The sequence below is a fragment of the Staurois parvus genome, unplaced genomic scaffold (assembly GCF_062004578.1).
Source record: "Staurois parvus isolate SC_StPar_1 unplaced genomic scaffold, SC_StPar_1.0 ptg000157l, whole genome shotgun sequence".
Taxonomy (NCBI): domain Eukaryota; kingdom Metazoa; phylum Chordata; class Amphibia; order Anura; family Ranidae; genus Staurois; species Staurois parvus.
The window spans coordinates 999,050-1,017,916 of record NW_028317953.1 but is presented as its reverse complement, the minus strand read 5'-3'; the positions used below and the strand labels follow the sequence as shown (position 1 = coordinate 1,017,916).

General features: G+C 40.5%; 1 protein-coding gene across 1 annotated transcript in view; it reads right to left on the bottom strand.

The window, feature by feature from the left end:
* The window catches only part of DSC2 (desmocollin 2), a 42,263-nt gene extending 24,605 nt beyond the window's left edge, over window positions 1-17,658 (bottom strand). The window contains exons 1-3 of the mRNA XM_089675698.1: window positions 17,273-17,658; window positions 5,305-5,389; window positions 2,861-3,072 (exon numbers count right to left, since the gene is read on the bottom strand). Of these exons, the coding sequence (XP_089531824.1) occupies window positions 2,861-3,072; window positions 5,305-5,389; window positions 17,273-17,332 (357 nt within the window). The 5' untranslated portion in view covers window positions 17,333-17,658. The remainder of the gene's footprint in view (window positions 1-2,860; window positions 3,073-5,304; window positions 5,390-17,272) is intronic.
* Between the last annotated feature and the right edge of the window lie 1,209 nt (window positions 17,659-18,867).

Below are 18,867 nucleotides of genomic sequence, written 5' to 3'. Positions count from 1 at the left end.
GAGCAGAAAATGCTTGGCGAAAACAGTACCTGCAGCCAATTAGATGTAGGCATGCAAAGTTTTGCTAAGCCCACAACAGTAAAATCACTCCATATATGCAGTAAAACAAGCTCGTTATACTCACTATGGAACCTAAGGGGTTAATCCTTTGCATTGTGTAAGACTGTTTGATCCTGTTCTCGGATACTCCTTTTTCCCAGTCCCCAATCCATCTGCTGATAGTACAGAGCCCCAGGAGGCACTCTGCACATACTTGGTTTGGTTGGTGTGTATGCTAAAGAGTTTTTTTTTTTTGGAGGGGGTGGTGGTGCAAGTGATCGGCACAGAGCCGATCAGCACTGTCCAGACAGGGTCAGGGATCATGCAATCTGATAGGACAGTCAGGGGAGAATGAAAACTCCTAGAAGCTTTAACCAGTGCTCGGCCGGACACGGATAGAAGTCATAACACTGCTATATATTGCTGATGGGAAAAGGTATTTAGCAGTTTATATTTACTAAAATAATTGCATTTCCATGTTCTGTGTACTGTGGGAGACCAGAGAGAGTGAATGCAGGGTCCTGGGTTTAGTAAGACTTTAAAAGGTATTCTAACAACCACCGGAGACAACTGTTAGAGTACAATAGCCAGCAGTGCAAACTCATCCATTTACATTAATAGATTGACTTCTCTTGTTCAACCCATGGAGCTGCATAGATTATAGTGAAAATTGAGCCAGCTTTGGAGTGGGGGCTGTCGCAACAGGGTTTGGCCTTGCACCAATGGCATAAGTTTGTGACACTTCTTAACTCATTCAGGTGTATTTTACCCACTTCAAGCCAGTTTTGCATTCTCTTAGAACTGTGTAGGATAGCAAAACTGATACAAGCGAACAAAAGCCCTTTGACACAGGCCCTAAAATTCTGTAAACATGCTATCTTCTGACAGGTTCATGAATCATACACCTTTAATCATGAAGTTTTTATCCAGTTCTTACAAGTAAACCAATTTAAAAAAAAAAAAAAAAAAAAAAAAAAAAAAAAAAGATAACAAGTTGGAAAAAAAAGGCACACATCATAAGAACTTGATTCTTCTTGCATAAGCAAAATCTGGTCTTGTACAACAAATGATATTTTAGAGCTTGAGGCTAGTGACTCTTGCTAATACACTGGCTTTAGTTACTAAAAATGTATAATTTTTTTTTTCTGAGCAATAGCTATTTCACCATACCTTAGAACAGGCTAAATGTAAATATGCTGTTTGGTTGCGGAGGATTTTCATGAGCAAAACAAGTATTCCTTATCTACATATGTGTGTCTTCACTTCTAAAAGGAGTAACTGATGCAATGGCGTTCAAGTTTCTTTAAAAATTGTCATTGCATCCTGTATTACATGCTGTTCATACTCAGTAGCAGACGTGAGCCAATCGAGGGGGGTGGTCAGGGTTGAGCTGTGGCTCTGTGTATGAATGGACATGCAGGGCAGTGACTCGGGAGCACACCTGCTCGAGTGCCCCCATAGCAAGCCATTTGCTATGGGGGAACCCAACAGGAGGGAGAGGCCAGGAGCACTGGCAGGGGACCCGAGAAGAGAAGGAACCTGGCTGCTCTGTGCAAAACCACTGCACAGAGCAAGTATAACGTGTGTTATTTTTAAGAGAAAAAAAACAAAAAAACTTTAGTATCACGTTAACTGCTTCCCATCCGCCCTATAGCAGAAGTACTGCTACAGGTCAGCACAAGTGCACAAAATCACATATATACACACACACTTGATTTTGCTGTTCCGGGTAGTGGGCACACGCTCTACCCGAGCTGCGATTCATGGCCTTGGCTGTCAATCACCGGGTCCCAGCCGGTGATTACTCACACTGCTGAGCATCTCTGATGAGGATGGGGGGGGGGGGGGGCGGCGGATTTGGTAGAACAGTTTGTAAACATTACAGTTCTCTCTCCTGTCAGCTCCTGCACACCGCTTTGCAAAGCAGTGTGCTTACACTGAAGCATTAACACAGGACACAGTGTAAAATAGCACACAGTTAACCCTTTGACCACCCCGGATGTTAACCTCTTCCTGCCCAGTGCCATTAGTACAGTATCAGTGCTTTTTATTAGAACTGATCACAGTATTGGTGTGACTGGGGATGTCAGTGACACCAAGTCAGGTCCCCCCAGTGTCAAAATGGCCGCCTCAGTCCCGCAACAATTCGCTGATTGCTGCCATTACTAGTAAAAAAACAAAATCCCAGTATATATACCGCCATTTGTAAACGCTATAAAACTTTCACGTAATCCAATTAATTTACACATATTGGGATTTTTTTTTTATTTTTACTTTGTTTTTTTACTGGGACATGTTTAATAAAAGTAAAAAATATTTTCTCAAAATTGGCGGTGTTTTTTTTAATATATATAACAAAAAATTAAAAAAACTCACAGGCTATCAAATACTACCGAAACAAAGCTATTCGTGGGGGGGGGGGGGAATTAATTTGGGTGCAGCATTGCATGACGCGCAATTTTTAGTTAAAATAACGCAGTGCCGTAATGCAAAAAATGGCCTGGTCAGGAAGGGGGAGGGTGGGTTAATCCACTGGAGGGCAAGTGGTTAAACTCCAAGCAGATATACTATATATTCATTTTAATCCCAGTCCAGAGACTTTATTGAAGGAATAACAGCATACAAGCAAGCAGGGGAAGGATATCTGTGTGCCGCTTATCTTTCATTGTCCAATCAGCAAGCTGGGATTGGTGAAGTAGTCACTAGTGTTTTCCTTAACAGGATGCATGCATGTGAACTTTAAATTTGCCTCCATGGACCAGTATTAAAAATAAGTCAGTGCCATAAAAGGAAAAAAAAAAAAAAAAAAAAAACAACTTACATTTGTTTCAGGTACAAGTGTCACTGGAATAATCCTCTCCTTTTTGGAATTTTGATTCTGCAGTATAATTCCAAGTGAAACAGGATGATCAGGCATCTTAACATATTCCGTGGCATACAAGGCATATGTGGAACCAACAGGTTCAATTGTGAAATTAGAATTACTTGTTCCAGCAACTGCATCATTAGAGCGCAAGCATTTATGCAGGTCAACTAAAATAAAAAAAATGCATGGGGTTACCAATACATTGTAAAGCAAATAAAACAAAAATGAGAGAATAAAAAGGGAAAATTAAAGTAAGCATCAGCAAAACCTAGATTTAGCATGACAATGCATATAGGGGGGCTACAAAATCTTCTAGTTGTAAGTTAGTGCTCAGAAACATCAGTTCCTATGAATATGCAAGATTATTCTAACTCCAAAATAGTCCCTGTGTAGATATTGTAATCATGCATGTTCTAGAACTTGGGTCCAGTATAGTAAAAGCACTGCTCACAGGAAGATGCATAGCAAGAAAGATTGATCAGCGACTGCGTTCCAGTCATCTCCAATCCAACTGCAGAATGTTAAAAAGTGATTCAGGGTAAAATAAAGTCAACTTGCTTTTTTTATGCACAAATTGCAGTTTCTGGACAATTTTTCTTGCCTTGGTAGCATTCTGTAAAGTGCCTATATTTAATGGTGCTGCCATCTTGGGCTCCTAGTGGCTCCACATTTTGTGAATATCTGAGAAGGTCTGCAAATAATATCCAGCTAAATATCCAGGGCTTGACCAATTTGCTTTAAGGCCTGGTTCACACCAAAGCCTTTTTTAGTACTTTTTGCAGAAATGCACAAATGTCTATTTAACATGGATTCCTATGGGACACGTTCACATCTAAGCTTTTTTGAGCTGCTGCATTTTTGGAGAGTGTCAGAGACTTTATTAAATGCAAAATGTAACGTTTTTGGTTCAACAGACTTCAATGGAGATGCTGCAGAAAACACATGTAGTGTGTTTTTTTTTTTTTACGTGTTTTTGATGGGCTTTCCATTTTTAATCTGCCCGGCACTAAGTTGGCCCAAAAACAAGCATAACGCAAAATGCATCAAAAAACACGTCAATGCACGTGAAAAAAAAAAAAACACACAAAATGCACTTCAAAAAGCACTGCAAAACAGACAAAATGCAAAATGCATTGGTGTAAACCAGGCCTAAACCTAGGAGCTAGCTAAAAAAAAAAAGTTTGAAGCCAGTTTTTTTTCTTTAGTATAGCATGGGTTGTCAGAGCCCGGGGCAAAACCACACCATGTTTTAGGTTCCATTGAAAATAATGGCACCTGAACCTTCTTGTAACTGAAGTCGCCCAGGTACACACATGTGCGATTATGGATGCCTTTTCAAACTCACACATTCGCAGGACAGGCTAGATATTATGTGTTCTTATTGAGGTAGTTCACACTGATGCGATCCACAAGCATTGTGTTTTGAGTGCCATTACAAAAAGGGTCCTGTGCAAGTATGCAGCAGTGCATTCCAGACTCACAAGTGATAGAGTAGAGAAGGGGTGTCAGACTGGCGGCTTTTCAGCTGTTGCCAAACTACAAGTCCCATGAGGCATTGGAAGATTGACAGTTGACTCCCATGACACCACATGACTCCCAAAGGCAACAGCTGGAGGGCCGCCAGTTTGACACCCCTGGAGTAGAGTGTCATGTGGAGATCAGCATTCACACAGGATTGCTATTGACAGGCAGTTTTTGCATTGAAGTCAATGGGAGGCTTCTTTTACATTGAAGTCAATGGGAAGCAGTGTGTGAACCCAGGCGGCGACAGGACACAATTTAGCTGCCAGGAATACATGGAATCCTTTAGTTCTCTTTTTTTTTTTTTTTTAACACCCTTTCTCTGCCCAACTGTACCTACAATTTGGAACCAGAGACCTCTTCATGTTGGTGTTCTGGTTGCATAACCTGCCCATGAACATTGTTAAGCAGTAGTCATTGACGTCAACTAAAGAACAGAAACACATGACCCAAAAAATGGATGTTGCCACAATTCCTAAGACTCTGGCAACAGATTTTTTCTATGAGTAAATAATTCACTAATCTCACCCCCCATTTTATTATTTCAAACTTTACAATTTTTTCTGGAAGATCCAATTAGATGGCTAAAAGACAACATAATCTAACCTTATTGCTCTGACAGATATTTTAGAGTTTCCGTATATCAAACCATGCAAGAAACCTCTAACTCCAAAAGTAATCATTAAACAGAGTAGATTTACTTAAACTGGAGCATTTGGAATCTGGTGAAGCCAGCCTCTAACTTCGGTTTGTTCAATTAAGATTTGGCAATAACGTCTGGAAGCCGATTGATTTCTATGCAGAGTTGCACCAGATGTTTTACGGTTTTATGTATCTAAACCCCAACTGTCTAATTAGGCAAAAGGATATGAACTCACCAGTGCCAATCAAGGATCCAGTAAGAATATAGTGATGCACGGGAAGTTTTATCTGGGAACAAGAATTTTCAGCTACAACCAACGGCTAAAAGAGAAAAACAAAAAAAATACTGTAAAAAAAACCCTTTAAACAATTCTATAACTTATTGCAAACATGTCCCATCTTGCTTTATGTTCATAGCTTACAGCTTAACAGTTTTGACTGTCATGAAGTGTATCACAGATAAAATGTTAGTTTTTTTTTCTAAATAGCTTTTTGAATATTATGTCAACAATTTGATCCCCACAACTTTTGCTATCTTTCTTCTATCACCAAAGCCAGCTACAAAATAAATACTGAAGTCCATCTGCATTTCTCTGCCACAGTGCTACCTCATAAGAGTAGGTTTCTGCAGAATGACTCTTCAGCTGACACAAAGTAATTATTTGTATAGTGGATTGTCAGGCCTCAAACTGTCAGCAAGAACCCTGTGTTTATATGAGGATATTTCTAAATGTATATAATGATTTTTCAATGGTGTCATCCAAACAGTACAGTTTTGTGCTTCTAGGATCCGATTAAAGCCTCTAAAAGGTAACTGAATAAGTGTAAATGCAGGTAAACCCGCTTTAAGTCACTTCCACCCTCTTCCTGTCCAGGCCAATTTTCAGCTTTCAATGCTATAACATTTGAATGAAAATTGCGCAGTCATGCAACACTGTACCCATATGAATTTAGCATTTTTCTGAGACAGATAAAACTATTTTGGTGGTATTTATTCACCACTCGGAGTTTATTTTTTGCTATATAAATAAAAAAAGTCTAAACATTTTGAAAAAAAAAAAAAAAAAGTGTTTTTCTTATAAAATAAATTAATAATCTTTCTTCATAAATCTTGGCCAAAATATATTCAGCTATCTTTTAAGTAAAAGAAAAAAAAAGAAAGAAAGAATTTACCCAAATTAGTTTTATAACCAAAAATTATAATTTATTTTTTTTATATAAATTTTTTTTGTTAACATACTGTCACCCTAGCATAGTGACACTGTACTACTTGTGGGGGGTGATGAAGATTTTTTTTTCACACGGATTGCTTTTACACCCATAAAAAGGCTGTAAAAGCAATCATTTCTCCACCTCTTTGGCTGCATTCTTGCAGCCATTGAGAAATACTGAGAGAGTTGTGATTGGTCACAGCTTGTCACATGATACAAGGCTGTTGTGAATAGCCCCGTGCCATGTGACCTCTGATCATTCGCAGATTTCACTAGTACTAAGCATTGTCAGCAAGTGACAATCAGTGATCATATGATTGGGACCTTACACAGGAGGTCCCATACAGCGCGCACAGGCAGTGAATGTGGAGGCAGTTTATAAACAGCCACCCACTCCTGCACTGCTCCCGTCCAGCCGTTTATGTACATGGGTCGGACGAGAAGTGGTTAAGACAGGAAACGTAACTAAACACTGAAAAGGTGTTCTAGGCAGCAGTTAAACTGGTTTATATGTTTCAGACAACATCTCCTGCATTTTGAAAAGAAAAAAAAAAAAAAAAAAAAAAAAAAAGGTAAGAACACAGGAGTGCAAATGTGAATGTAGGTTTTTTGGGTTCCAGGGACAAGATCTCCCCTCTGGATTTCTCTGCTTACCATTTGCGTCACACCTACCATTTATTTTCACATTGCAAAATACCGGAAAACAATGTGCAGGACCCCTGCTTATGACTGTAGGAAAGGGTAGACACGACAAACCAAAGATCTTGCCTCCTTTAAAAGGATAAGTTCACCTTTATACAAAAAATAAAATGCACATTTGCAGCACCTGCAGATCTGTCAGTATATCCGTTACCAATACGTGTTTATAATGGAACACGGCTGATCTAAGGTGTTTGTTTGGAGTGGGCATCTTGGAGCTATCATTCAGCAAGTTGAACTTCAGAGTCCATACTACTAGGACCAAAAATTGTATAATTTGAGGTCACATCGTTGGAGGTGAGCAGATACATGGTGGAGGATAGTACGCACCTGCATCCTGTGATAGTTGCATTTGGTGGTCGTAATAAGGATTGTCCACAGAAGAATACCCTTTGGACTTTTTTTACAGTTAAATTTTTTTATATCTTTAGATTTTCATTTACATAATTTATATAGATTTTCTAATTTATTCATTCATTCCAATTGATTTGTATTCATATTTTGGTGTATGAATTGATTTTTTCACGTCTGATTATGATTATGTAGCGCAACACTAATTACCCTATACACTATTTAAATATAAAGTAGCGGTTATCTCAATTTGGCTTCAAAAGTAGGAATATACTTTACAGTGAAATTGATTAAAACTTTTGTCTTCCTGCAGTAAAAACATTAAAAAAAAAAAAAAAAAAACCATTTGTTGAATGTATGCTTTATGGTTATTAAAAACAAAAAACACATTTAACAAAAGAAAAAAAAAATGAATTCTCATAAAACAGAAGGAAATGGACTAAAGGAAAAATGATCATAATGACAAACTGTGTATTGTATTTCATAGATTTATCCAGCAGCTGCTTAAAAAGGAGAAGTACATACAAAGCTCTTTTGAGTGTACTTCTGTGGATCACAGAGTGCAGTTCGTTCTGCACTCCTGTGACCCGTTTTCAGCTGACAGCTGGTTGAAGTTCACTGTTGGCTGACGTAACTGAGCCAGTGTAGGCTGGGGAAGGATCCCGACTTAAAAGTCAGGATCCACCCCCAGAGTCTAGAGCGGCATCTGGCTCAGCCACTGAGCGATCCACTGAGAGCCTGAGCAAAATGACACATTGTGCATATAGCCACAGCCCTCATTCTTAAAAAGGAATCACACAGACCATCTCCCCAAAGGGGTCAAAGACAGGAGAAAAAAAAAAAAAAAAAAAAAAAGTATATATATATATATATATATATATATATATATATATATATATATATATATATATATATATATATATATATATATATATATATATATATATATATATATATATATCTATCTATCAGTGATTCTAACTCCAAAACTCTGTCCAAAAGACCCGAGTTTGGCCTTAGGTCTCATGCACACTGCAGCTGTCAAAGCCTGTTTTACCAGGGTTTTCTTTTTTTGCCCCTAAAAGCCCATACACACATGGGTATTTACAGGCATTAAAAGGCAGAGGCATTAGGGTCAGAAATCTGAACATATCAAAATCGCATTCAGGAGAGGAGCTTTTGGGCAGAAAAAAAGCCTGATGCGTCTAAGCGCTAGGTGCATTTAACACTTGTGCATTCATTTTAATAGCCAGAATAAAATGACTATTCTAGCCAATGAAATGAACACCCAAAACACTCGATGCGCCTGAACACACCTAAACACATTTTAAAAAAAAAAAAAATGCAACTTTAGGCATGTTTTTCATACCGCTTTTCTCCTATTAGGAGAAAAGCGTTCAGAAGGACATACATTCATGAGGCCCTAATGTGTTTAAATTTTTTTTTAATTTTTTTCATGATAAATTAAATTATAGAGAGCAGGGCATATATCAAAACTAAAGCAAGCAAGGGCTATATAATTTGTAATTCCCAAACCACAAGAGGCAGGCTATTTTTATGGATTTAAAAAAAAAAAAAAAAAAAAAAAAAAAAAAAAAAGCTACCCTATCAATTTGTCAAGCTGAAGAACATTTAGTGAGAGAAACCGGAAAAAGTGACCTCATTGTATTTTCACCAATAAATACACAAACGTGTGTGGTTATTACACGTGTCGTCATCAGACTAGTCATACTGCATATGCAATGCAGTCTGCATACAGCAGGTGTGGTATCTATGCAGAAGATAGAGGAATGCGCACCTTCAGGGGCCCTACAGATTTTACGTATGAACTTGCTGTATGTAACAATGAACACACTCTGTGTTACTAACAGGATAAAAAGCATTTATAAACAGGTTTAAAAGTGAAAAGCATTAGTGTTTTACGAGCCATAGCAATAAAACACATGCTAGCCATATGCCTGCAGCATTGGGCTGAATCGCTTAACATAGGAACAAGACAAGGCAAAGCCCTACGAGCTTAGTTTACATCACCACAGCACAGGTGTGTGTAAAAAATAAAAAAAACAAACCTAGACACACAAATTATATATATATATATATATATATATATATATATATATATATATATATATATATATATTTATTACAGTCAGGTCCATAAATATTGGGACATCGACACAATTCTAACATTTTTGGCTCTATACACCACCACAGTGGATTTGAAATGAAACGAACAAGATGTGCTTTAACTGCAGACTGTCAGCTTTAATTTGAGGGTATTTACATCCAAATCAGGTGAACAGTGTAGGAATCACAACAGTTTGCATATGTGCCTCCCACTTGTTAAGGGACCAAAAGTAATGGGACAGAATAATAATCATAAATCAAACTTTCACTTTTTAATACTTGGTTGCAAATCCTTTGCAGTCAATTACAGCCTGAAGTCTGGAATGCATAGACATCACCAGACGCTGGGTTTCATCCCTGGTGATGCTCTGCCAGGCCTCTACTGCAACTGTCTTCAGTTCCTGCTTGTTCTTGGGGCATTTTCCCTTCAGTTTTGTCTTCAGCAAGTGAAATGCATGCTCAATCGGATTCAGGCCATGTGATTGACTTGGCCATTGCATAACATTCCAATTGTTTCCCTTAAAAAAAAAAACTTTGGTTGCTTTGGCAGAATGCTTTGGGTCATTGTCCATCTGCACTGTGAAGCGGCGTCCAATGAGTTGTGAAGCATTTGGCTGAATATGAGCAGATATTGCCCGAAACACTTCACAATTCATCCTGCTGCTTTTGTCAGCAGTCACATCATCAATAAATACAAGAGAACCAGTTCCATTGGCAGCCATACATGCCCACGCCATGACACTACCACCACCATGCTTCACTGATGAGGTGGTATGCTTAGGATCATGAGCAGTTCCTTTCCTTCTCCATACTCTTCTCTTCCCATCACTCTGGTACAAGTTGATCTCGGTCTCATCTGTCCATAGGATGTTGTTTCAGAACTGTGAAGGCTTTTTTAGATGTCGTTTGGCAAACTCTAATCTGGCCTTCCTGTTTTTGAGGCTCACCAATGGTTTCCATCTTGTGGTGAACCCTCTGTATTCACTCTGGTGAAGTCTTCTCTTGATTGTTGACTTTGACACACATACACCTACCTCCTGGAGAGTGTTCTTGATCTGGCCAACTGTTGTGAAGGGTGTTTTCTTCACCAGGGAAAGAATTCTTCGGTCATCCACCACAGTTGTTTTCCGTGGTCTTCCGGGTCTTTTGGTGTTGCTGAGCTCACCGGTGCGTTCCTTCTTTTTAAGGATGTTCCAAACAGTTGTTTTGGCCACGCCTAATGTTTTTGCTATCTCTCTGATGGGTTTGTTTTGTTTTTTCGGCCTAATGATGGCTTGCTTCACTGATAGTGACAGCTCTTTGGATCTCATCTTGAGAGTTGACAGCAACATATTCCAAATGCAAATAGCACACTTGAAATGTACTCTGGACCTTTTATCTGCTCATTGTAATTGGGATAATGAGGGAATAACACACACCTGGCCATGGAACAGCTGAGACGCCAATTGTCCCATTACTTTTGGGACCACAAGTGGGAGGCACATATGCAAACTGTTGTAATTCCTACACCGTTCACCTGATTTGGATGTAAATACCCTCAAATTAAAGCTGACAGTCTGCAGTTAAAGCACATCTTGTTTGTTTCATTTCAAATCTGTTGTGGTGGTGTATAGAGCCAAAAATGTTAGAACTCTGTCGATGTCCCAATATTTATGGACCTGACTGTATATATATATATATACATACACATACACAAACATACATATATACACACAAACACACACACTATATATACATACATTCACACACATACACACAATCAGGGGCAGACTGACCATTTGGAAACTCGGGCAGTGCCCGGGGTCAGTAAGGGGCCCCATGAGATGCCCCTAGTACCTTTTTCATATGCTTTTGAGTTTGGGCTAGGACACAGGGGCCCCATGAGTTGTCAGTCCGCCCCTGTACACAATATATATATATATACACATACATACACACACACACACACACGTATGTATGCATGCATCTCTTGTTGCATTTTTACGCTGTGCAATCGGATAAGCTATAATGTGGCAACATGGTAATAGAATACAATCTAAGAAAAATTATATTTTTAAGGATTTAAGAATTGTACCGCAGTGCATGTCAAATACACAAAGCATGGAACATTGCAGCTCAAGTTAAAACAGATGCTGATGCACCCAGTATGGTGTGAAGAGTATTGCAATGTGTATGTAATATTGAAAATAAATTTCTCAATAAAATAAACTGTTTCATTTGAACAGAACACCTCGAAATCAACTGTATAAGCTCTGAAACAAAAGTTAACTATATACATACATCCATTATATGGACAAATGTTTGTGGCTACTGGACCTTCACGCCCACATGATCTGGTTGGACATCCTTGTCCAAAGCCAAAAGGGATTATTATGCATTTGGCACTCCATTGCAGCTGTAACAGCCTCCATTCTTGTAGAAGGGCTTTACCAAAATGTCAGAGTACGGCTGTTAGAGTTTATGCCTATCCAGCCAAAATTATTAGTTGTGAGATCAGGTACTGATTTTGGATGGCTGGCTCACAATCAGACTTCCAATTCGCCCCATCAGTGTTGAGAAGGGCTGAGGTTAGGGATCAATGCAGGCTGGCAGACTTTCCCCACACCAAATTCATCGTACCACAAAGGCACATTCCAGCTAGAACCAGAAGACAATCTTCCCCAAAACTTCTGTCATAAGGCAGGCCCACAATTATGTAAAAAAAAAAAAAAAATCATTGTATTGTGTACTGAAGCACTAACAGTACCTTTCACCAATAGCACCAGAACTCAGTCTGGATGGTGGATACTTTTGGCTTTCTAGTGTACCTGTGATAGCTCTCCACAAGCATTTCGCCATATAGTGTGGAAGCAAATGGTTTTCTTCAAGCCATAGGAGACTAAAACCGAATATGCTCTGCCAGTCCCTGTAGTACAACAAAGCAAGCTACTATTTAGGGGCCCTTTCACACGTGGTATGCTTTTTTCAAAAATGCATATTGTGATTTTAAAGCATTTGTCGGTGCGTTTTCTGGATTGCAGCCTCCCAGCATGTGCCTGTGAATGAAACTTGGGACATATGACTTGAAAACGCACCGAGGGTGTATTTTTAAAGTGTTTTCCATTCATTTCAATGAGAAGGTGCATTTTTGGTGCGCTTTTTAACAGGGTGGATTTGATTTAAATTACTGCAAAAAGGCTTGATTTAAATCATTTTTAAAGAGCAACTGTCATCTGTCTTACAGCGGCTGCTCCTCTGACCCGCTGTTGACTCACTTTAATTGGACAGCTAGTGATGCGGCAGTGACAACAAGGTGAGGGACGTGGCGGCAGCAGGTGAGTGGATGCCCGCTAACAGATGCTGCCATGATGGATTTAAAATGACAGGTGCTCTTTAAATGTAAGGAATCTGACTCATTCTTGGTGGTAGTTAGAATCTTTAATATTTGCAAAATAAATGAAGGTTTCCTTTTTAGAATAAGTGGCCAGGTTAGTAAAACAGCGATATCAGAACAGATTTTAGGTTAATCATACATAGCTGGAGAACTACTCAAATTCTTTTATTTCATGTTTTTTTCTCATGGTTACTGTGAACTTGTGTGAACACATCAATGCAGTGCATGTTATCTCGGCTTGGATTCATTGAATGAGTTTACCAACAATGTAAATATTGCAGAATATAAAGCCTCATGCTTTATAACTAAGCTCCATTTCATGCTTAATAAATTATTAATGTATCTTAAATAGAAAAAAAAAAAAAAAACTCTTTTAGATAGATTTCTTACTCCAAAAGCATTAAAATGTGATAAAAAAATCAAAACGTCCAATTTAAAAAAAAAACACAAACAGATTTTTTAAGAAATACTCAATTTTTATCCACCCTGCTTTTTAAATATGCACCAAAAATAAATGCTTCCTTCAATCTTGCTTTCCCTTGCCGACTACACTTCCATCACTACCTGGGCTTCTTCTGGATTTGGCAGTTTCAGGCCATCTGAATTGATTGGCCTTGGATGACACAACTCATTCATCCCAGCACCATGGAATGTCAAGACTATACATGGACATGCGCATGTGTAGTTCACTGTACAACACTTGCTGACAAGCATTTACTGTAAGAGACATACAGCATCTTTTTTTCAATGAAAGCCTTACCACTAAACTTTTAGCAAAGTTAAACACTACAAATACTTGAGTCAATGATGCAGAACCAGCACAAGTTTCGAATGCACTCTACTCCGTAATAGAGCGCACTTTTCACACCTATGAATATGCGTATACATTCCTAACCGTGTAAAAGGCATATCCTCAGAATTTTTTTTATTTTTGGCTATGAATCTGATTGCAGTTGTCTGCAAGTCCCCATTTAAAACATTATACCTTCACTCCAGAAACAAAAATGTTTTTTTTTTTTTTTTTTTAACACCCCTTAATAGCAATTCACAGATGAATCTGCCCAGAAGCATGTATTTTACCTACACAAAAGCTGCGTATATTACTTGAACCAACTGAAATTACGAAGTGAATCTCTGTACATTACCTTCTCTCGAGCGCAAAACATTGTGAAAACACAAAGTGCATCAACCCCAATACGGGAATCCCTAAACTGCTAATGGGCTACCTCTGAATTATTAATGGTTAGTGAACCACAAAACTTCTCAATCTGCAAAGCTGCATTTAATGAACCCAAAAAAAAAAAATTTAAAACAACCAAATGCCTAGAAAATGCAATTTTTTACAGATATTAATAAGGTTGCATTATTAACTTCTCATTAAACACTAAAACACACTTCAGTGTAAAATAGCGCAGAACATATATATATTATAATCATTCAGTTTTTATTAGTAACAACTGCAGAATAATCTAATAAAACAACATTTGAAGATTTCCTCTTGATAATTTACTTTGTTGATTTTGGGCCCATTCACACCTACAGTAGCACGATTTAGATCTCCACCAGAAGTGGTTCAATGCTTGATACTAGGATTGCCATTATGTTAAGCAGTGCCTGCTCATAGCAAAGCATGGTGTTGCTTGAATTTCAACAATTTAAAAAAAACCAAAAACACATATGCTTCTTTTGGGGCAAAGTCAGGGGTTTTGACCCCAATAGACTTCTATGAAATACCCCAAAATCGCATGTAATGCATGAGTTTCCATGCAGTTCCTTGATTAGCAGCTAGCTTTACTGTAGCTAAAAATTAAACACTTAAGCCCAAGAAACAACCAAAGACACTCAAGTGTGAATGGGGCCTTATATGCATTACAAATGTAGTTATAATATCTAACTAGTATTGTTTTCAGAAGTCATACATTTGTAAAGGGATTGCTCTTTGCATGTACACCTTGCCTAACACTGAACAAAAGTGAGGTTTTATTTCCAGTAACAATATAATCATTGCAGGCCTGAATAAAAGCTGAGGCAGAATCATTCACAGCACTGGCATAATCAAACCTGCGTTCACTGGTACACAAGTACAAGGCCTGATCAATGTGAAAGTACGAGAGAACGTCTGCCAGTATTAGGCCTCATGCACACAGGACATTAAAAACTCTCCTAGAAGCCTTCCTCTTTGCAGCAGCGTTTTTGCAGAAAAAACACCCGACTTTTGTAAAAGTATCTAATGCTTTTACAAGCGTCAAACACTTGGGAGTTAAGGTTTTAACAGATCAGCATATGTAAACATGCATTTAATAAAATAAAAGGCCCCATAGAAAAAACAATGCAAGAATACACAAATGAAAAATGTATTTAGGGTTTACAGCTCAATTCAACAAGAGCAACACAGTGGTTAGCACTTCTGCCTGACAGCACTAGAGTCGTCAGTTCAAACCCCAACCATGGCACAACCTGCCTGGAGTTTGCATGTTCCCCTTGTGCCTGTGTGGATTTCCACCAGGTACTCAGATTTCCTCCTACACATGCTCCTCAAATACGTGGTTGCAGGTTAACTGGCTCCTGTCTAAATTGGCCCTAATATGTGTATAAATGTGAGTAAAGCTGGCCATGCAGGATCTGAAGTTGTCTGGTTCAGCAGGGACTGGATGAATTCTGATCATGTATGGGCACTTTGGTTGTACACAAGTTAATCTATCGATCGACTTGTGTATAACCAGCCTGTTGAGTTTTTCCCAAATGACTAGTGCTGCTGGCAGAACACAATAGCACTGGGGGACTGTGTTGATGGAGGAATCTTCTGGATCAACTCTGGGTATAGAATAACTTTTTTTCTTACATTTTTCTTTTATCCTTGAACTAAATGGACTTTTGTCTGTTTTCAGACAGACTATGTAAATTATGTCCTTTCCTCAAACTTGTGGTAAACAAAACTGCACAATCTATGGCCTGCTTTAGGGGCTTTAGAATGTAAGGCCATTGAAATCAGGGACTGATGTGAATGTACAATATATATGTAAATTGTTGGTCCTATACAAGTACCTTTAATAAATGTCTCATTTCTAGAGCAATCAAGGCATGCAAAAAGATTTTGTAGATTTGTATTTGAAATTAAAGTCCTGACAGTCAGTCAGTCCACTAAAGAATCACTGTAACATCTACCAGACAATACTAGGGTACTGTTCGTATATGCTGGATGCCAGTCTAAAGCATTTTAGCTTGACACTAAACCAGTGCTGATTAGAAATTACAAAAAAAAAAAAAAAAAAAATAGTAATTGTAATAACTACAACAAAAATGTTAATGCTGAACTCCAGGGAAGAACTATGTTTTGACATTTGCTGGGACTAGCTTACTTACTGCTAATTGTTGCCCGACACCCAAGCGTCCCTCTAGCGTAGCCCAACGTGAAAGCGTCCCTCTGGCGCAGCCTGACACCCCAGCGTCCCTCTGGCGTAGCCAAACGTGAAAGCGTCCCTCTGGCGCAGCCCGACACCCCAGCGTCCCTCTGGCGCAGCCCGACACCAAAATGTTCCTCTACTGTGTCCCAACATTGGTTCGAATCCAAACCACGGCACCACCTGCCTGGATTTTGCATGTTCTCCCTGTGCGGGTTTCCTCCAGGTACTCTGGTTTCCTCCCACACCCCAAAGACATGCTGATAGGTTAACTGGCTCCTGTCTAAATTGTCCCTAGTATGTGTATGTATGAATGTAAGTTAGGGACCTTAGATTGTATGCCCCTGGAGGGTTAGGGACTGATGTGAATGTACAATATATATATATGTAAAGCGCTGCGTAAATTGACGGCGCTATATAAGTACCTGAAATAAACTCGAAGGAAAAATATTTGACATTTGCTGGGACCAGCTTACTTACTAATATTTGTAGCCTAACACCCCAGTGTCCCTTTAGCATAGCCTGACACCCCAAGATTTGCCTTGTAATCAGCTTCTCATAATTCAAATATTTAGGAACAAGTGAAATATCTATGGTGTAAAAAAAGAAAAGAAAACGCGAGCATATCATCACAACTGACTCCTAGGCAAAGGGTTAGCTCAGCTGTCAAGGAAAGCTCCAGCCACGTCTGATCAGACAAACTCTGCCGAGGGACCCAGGTTATATGAACAAAGGAGTTTCCTTCTGTTCGGATTTCCCTGCTCAGCCACTAGGCTGCAGAGCATACCTTCTACTGAACTTCATAGGGAGAGGCCAATGAAACCTTCCATCTAGAGTTCTAGGAGAACAAATAGAAGTGTGTGTGTACAGACACACAGAAAAGAACATTTCTATATAGGAAGTACACCCTCTGCACACACGGGGACAATAACGGCTCTAGTGTGTGATTGTTACAAGGAGATACCTTTGTTTTCTACACTGACCGAGTAAACACAGAACCCATAACAATGATAGAGAAGAGCAGGAGTGTCGCGGCACTCACCAGCAGCAGTGCCAGGTACCAGCAGCAGCACATAGTGACAAATCCTCGGGGTGGTCCCATTGGAAGGACCGGTAAAGGGCAGTAGAGTCCGGGCGGTAGGTAGCGGTGTCGGTAGGTCGGTAATGTGCTCCCAGGTGTACACGATGACAGTAGTCAGGCTGTCCCCTCCGACTGGCTGGCTGTGAGCTGGGACAGGGAATGTACACGGACTCCGGCAGCCAGCACAGTCTGTCTGTTCCTTTTCTTCTCTGCCTACACTCCGCACCTGTCTCCTCCCTGCCGGACACCGGGAAGGTGGGACTGACAGGAGGTGTGACTGGGAGGGTCACGGACAACTTTTATTGACTCTGGGCTCCGCCTTTTCTCGTGTGACTCAGTCCTAGGTAAGATGGAGAATCCGCACAGACTGGAGGGCAAAGTCCTGAGTGATCGGCTCGGTTCATTAATCATCTGTATGTGTGAGAACACAGGAGCCGAGCTGGAGGGGGAGGGACGTCTGCATTCCTTCCTACTTCCCTCTGAGATAGCCCATCCGTGTAGAGGGGCGCCTACTGTCCCTGACCTAACCTATCCGTATAGAGGGGCGCCTACTGTCCCTGACCTAACCTATCCGTGTAGAGGGGCGCCTACTGTCCCTGCCCTAACCTATCCGTGTAGAGGGGCGCCTACTGTCCCTGACCTAATCTATCCGTGTAGAGGGGCGCCTACTGTCCCTGACCTAGCCCACCCGTGTAGAGGGGCGCCTACTGTCCCTGACCTAGCCCACCCGTGTAGAGGGGCGCCTACTGTCCCTGACCTAGCCCACCCGTGTAGAGGGGCGCCTACTGTCCCTGACCTAATCTATCCGTGTAGAGGGGCGCCTACTGTCCCTGACCTAGCCCACCCGTGTAGAGGGGCGCCTACTGTCCTTGACCTAACCCATCCGTGTAGAGGGGCGCCTGCTGTCCCTGACATAACCCATCCGTGTAGAGGGGCGCCTGCTGTCCCTGACGTAACCTATCCCTGTAGAGGGGCGCCTGCTGTCCCTGACGTAACTCATCCGTGTAGAGGGGTGCCTACTGTCCCTGACGTAACCCATCCGTGTAGAGGGGCGCCTACCGTCTCTGACGTAACCCATTCGTGTAGAGGGGCGCCTACTGTCCCTGACTTAGCCCATCTGTGTAGAGAGGTACCTACTGTCCCTGACATTGCCCATCCATGTAGAGGGGTACCTACTGTCCCTGACATAGCCCATCCGTGTAGAGGGGTACCTACTGTCCCAGACATAACCCATCTATGTAGAGGGCCACCTGCTGTCCCTGATGTAACCCATCCATGTAGAAGGGTATTTACTGTCCCTGCCACTGTCCTTGACATAACTCATCCGTGTAGAGGGGCGCCTACTGTCTCTGACGTAACCCGTCCATGCAGAGGGGCGCCTACTGTCCCTTACATAACCCGTCCGTGTAGAGGGGCGCCTACTCTCCCTGACGTAACCCATCCGTGTAGAGGGGCGACTATTGTCCCTGATGTAACTCGTCCCTGTAGAGGGGCGCCTGCTGTCCCTGACATAACCCATCCGTGTAGAGGGGCTACTGCTGTCTCTGATGTAACCC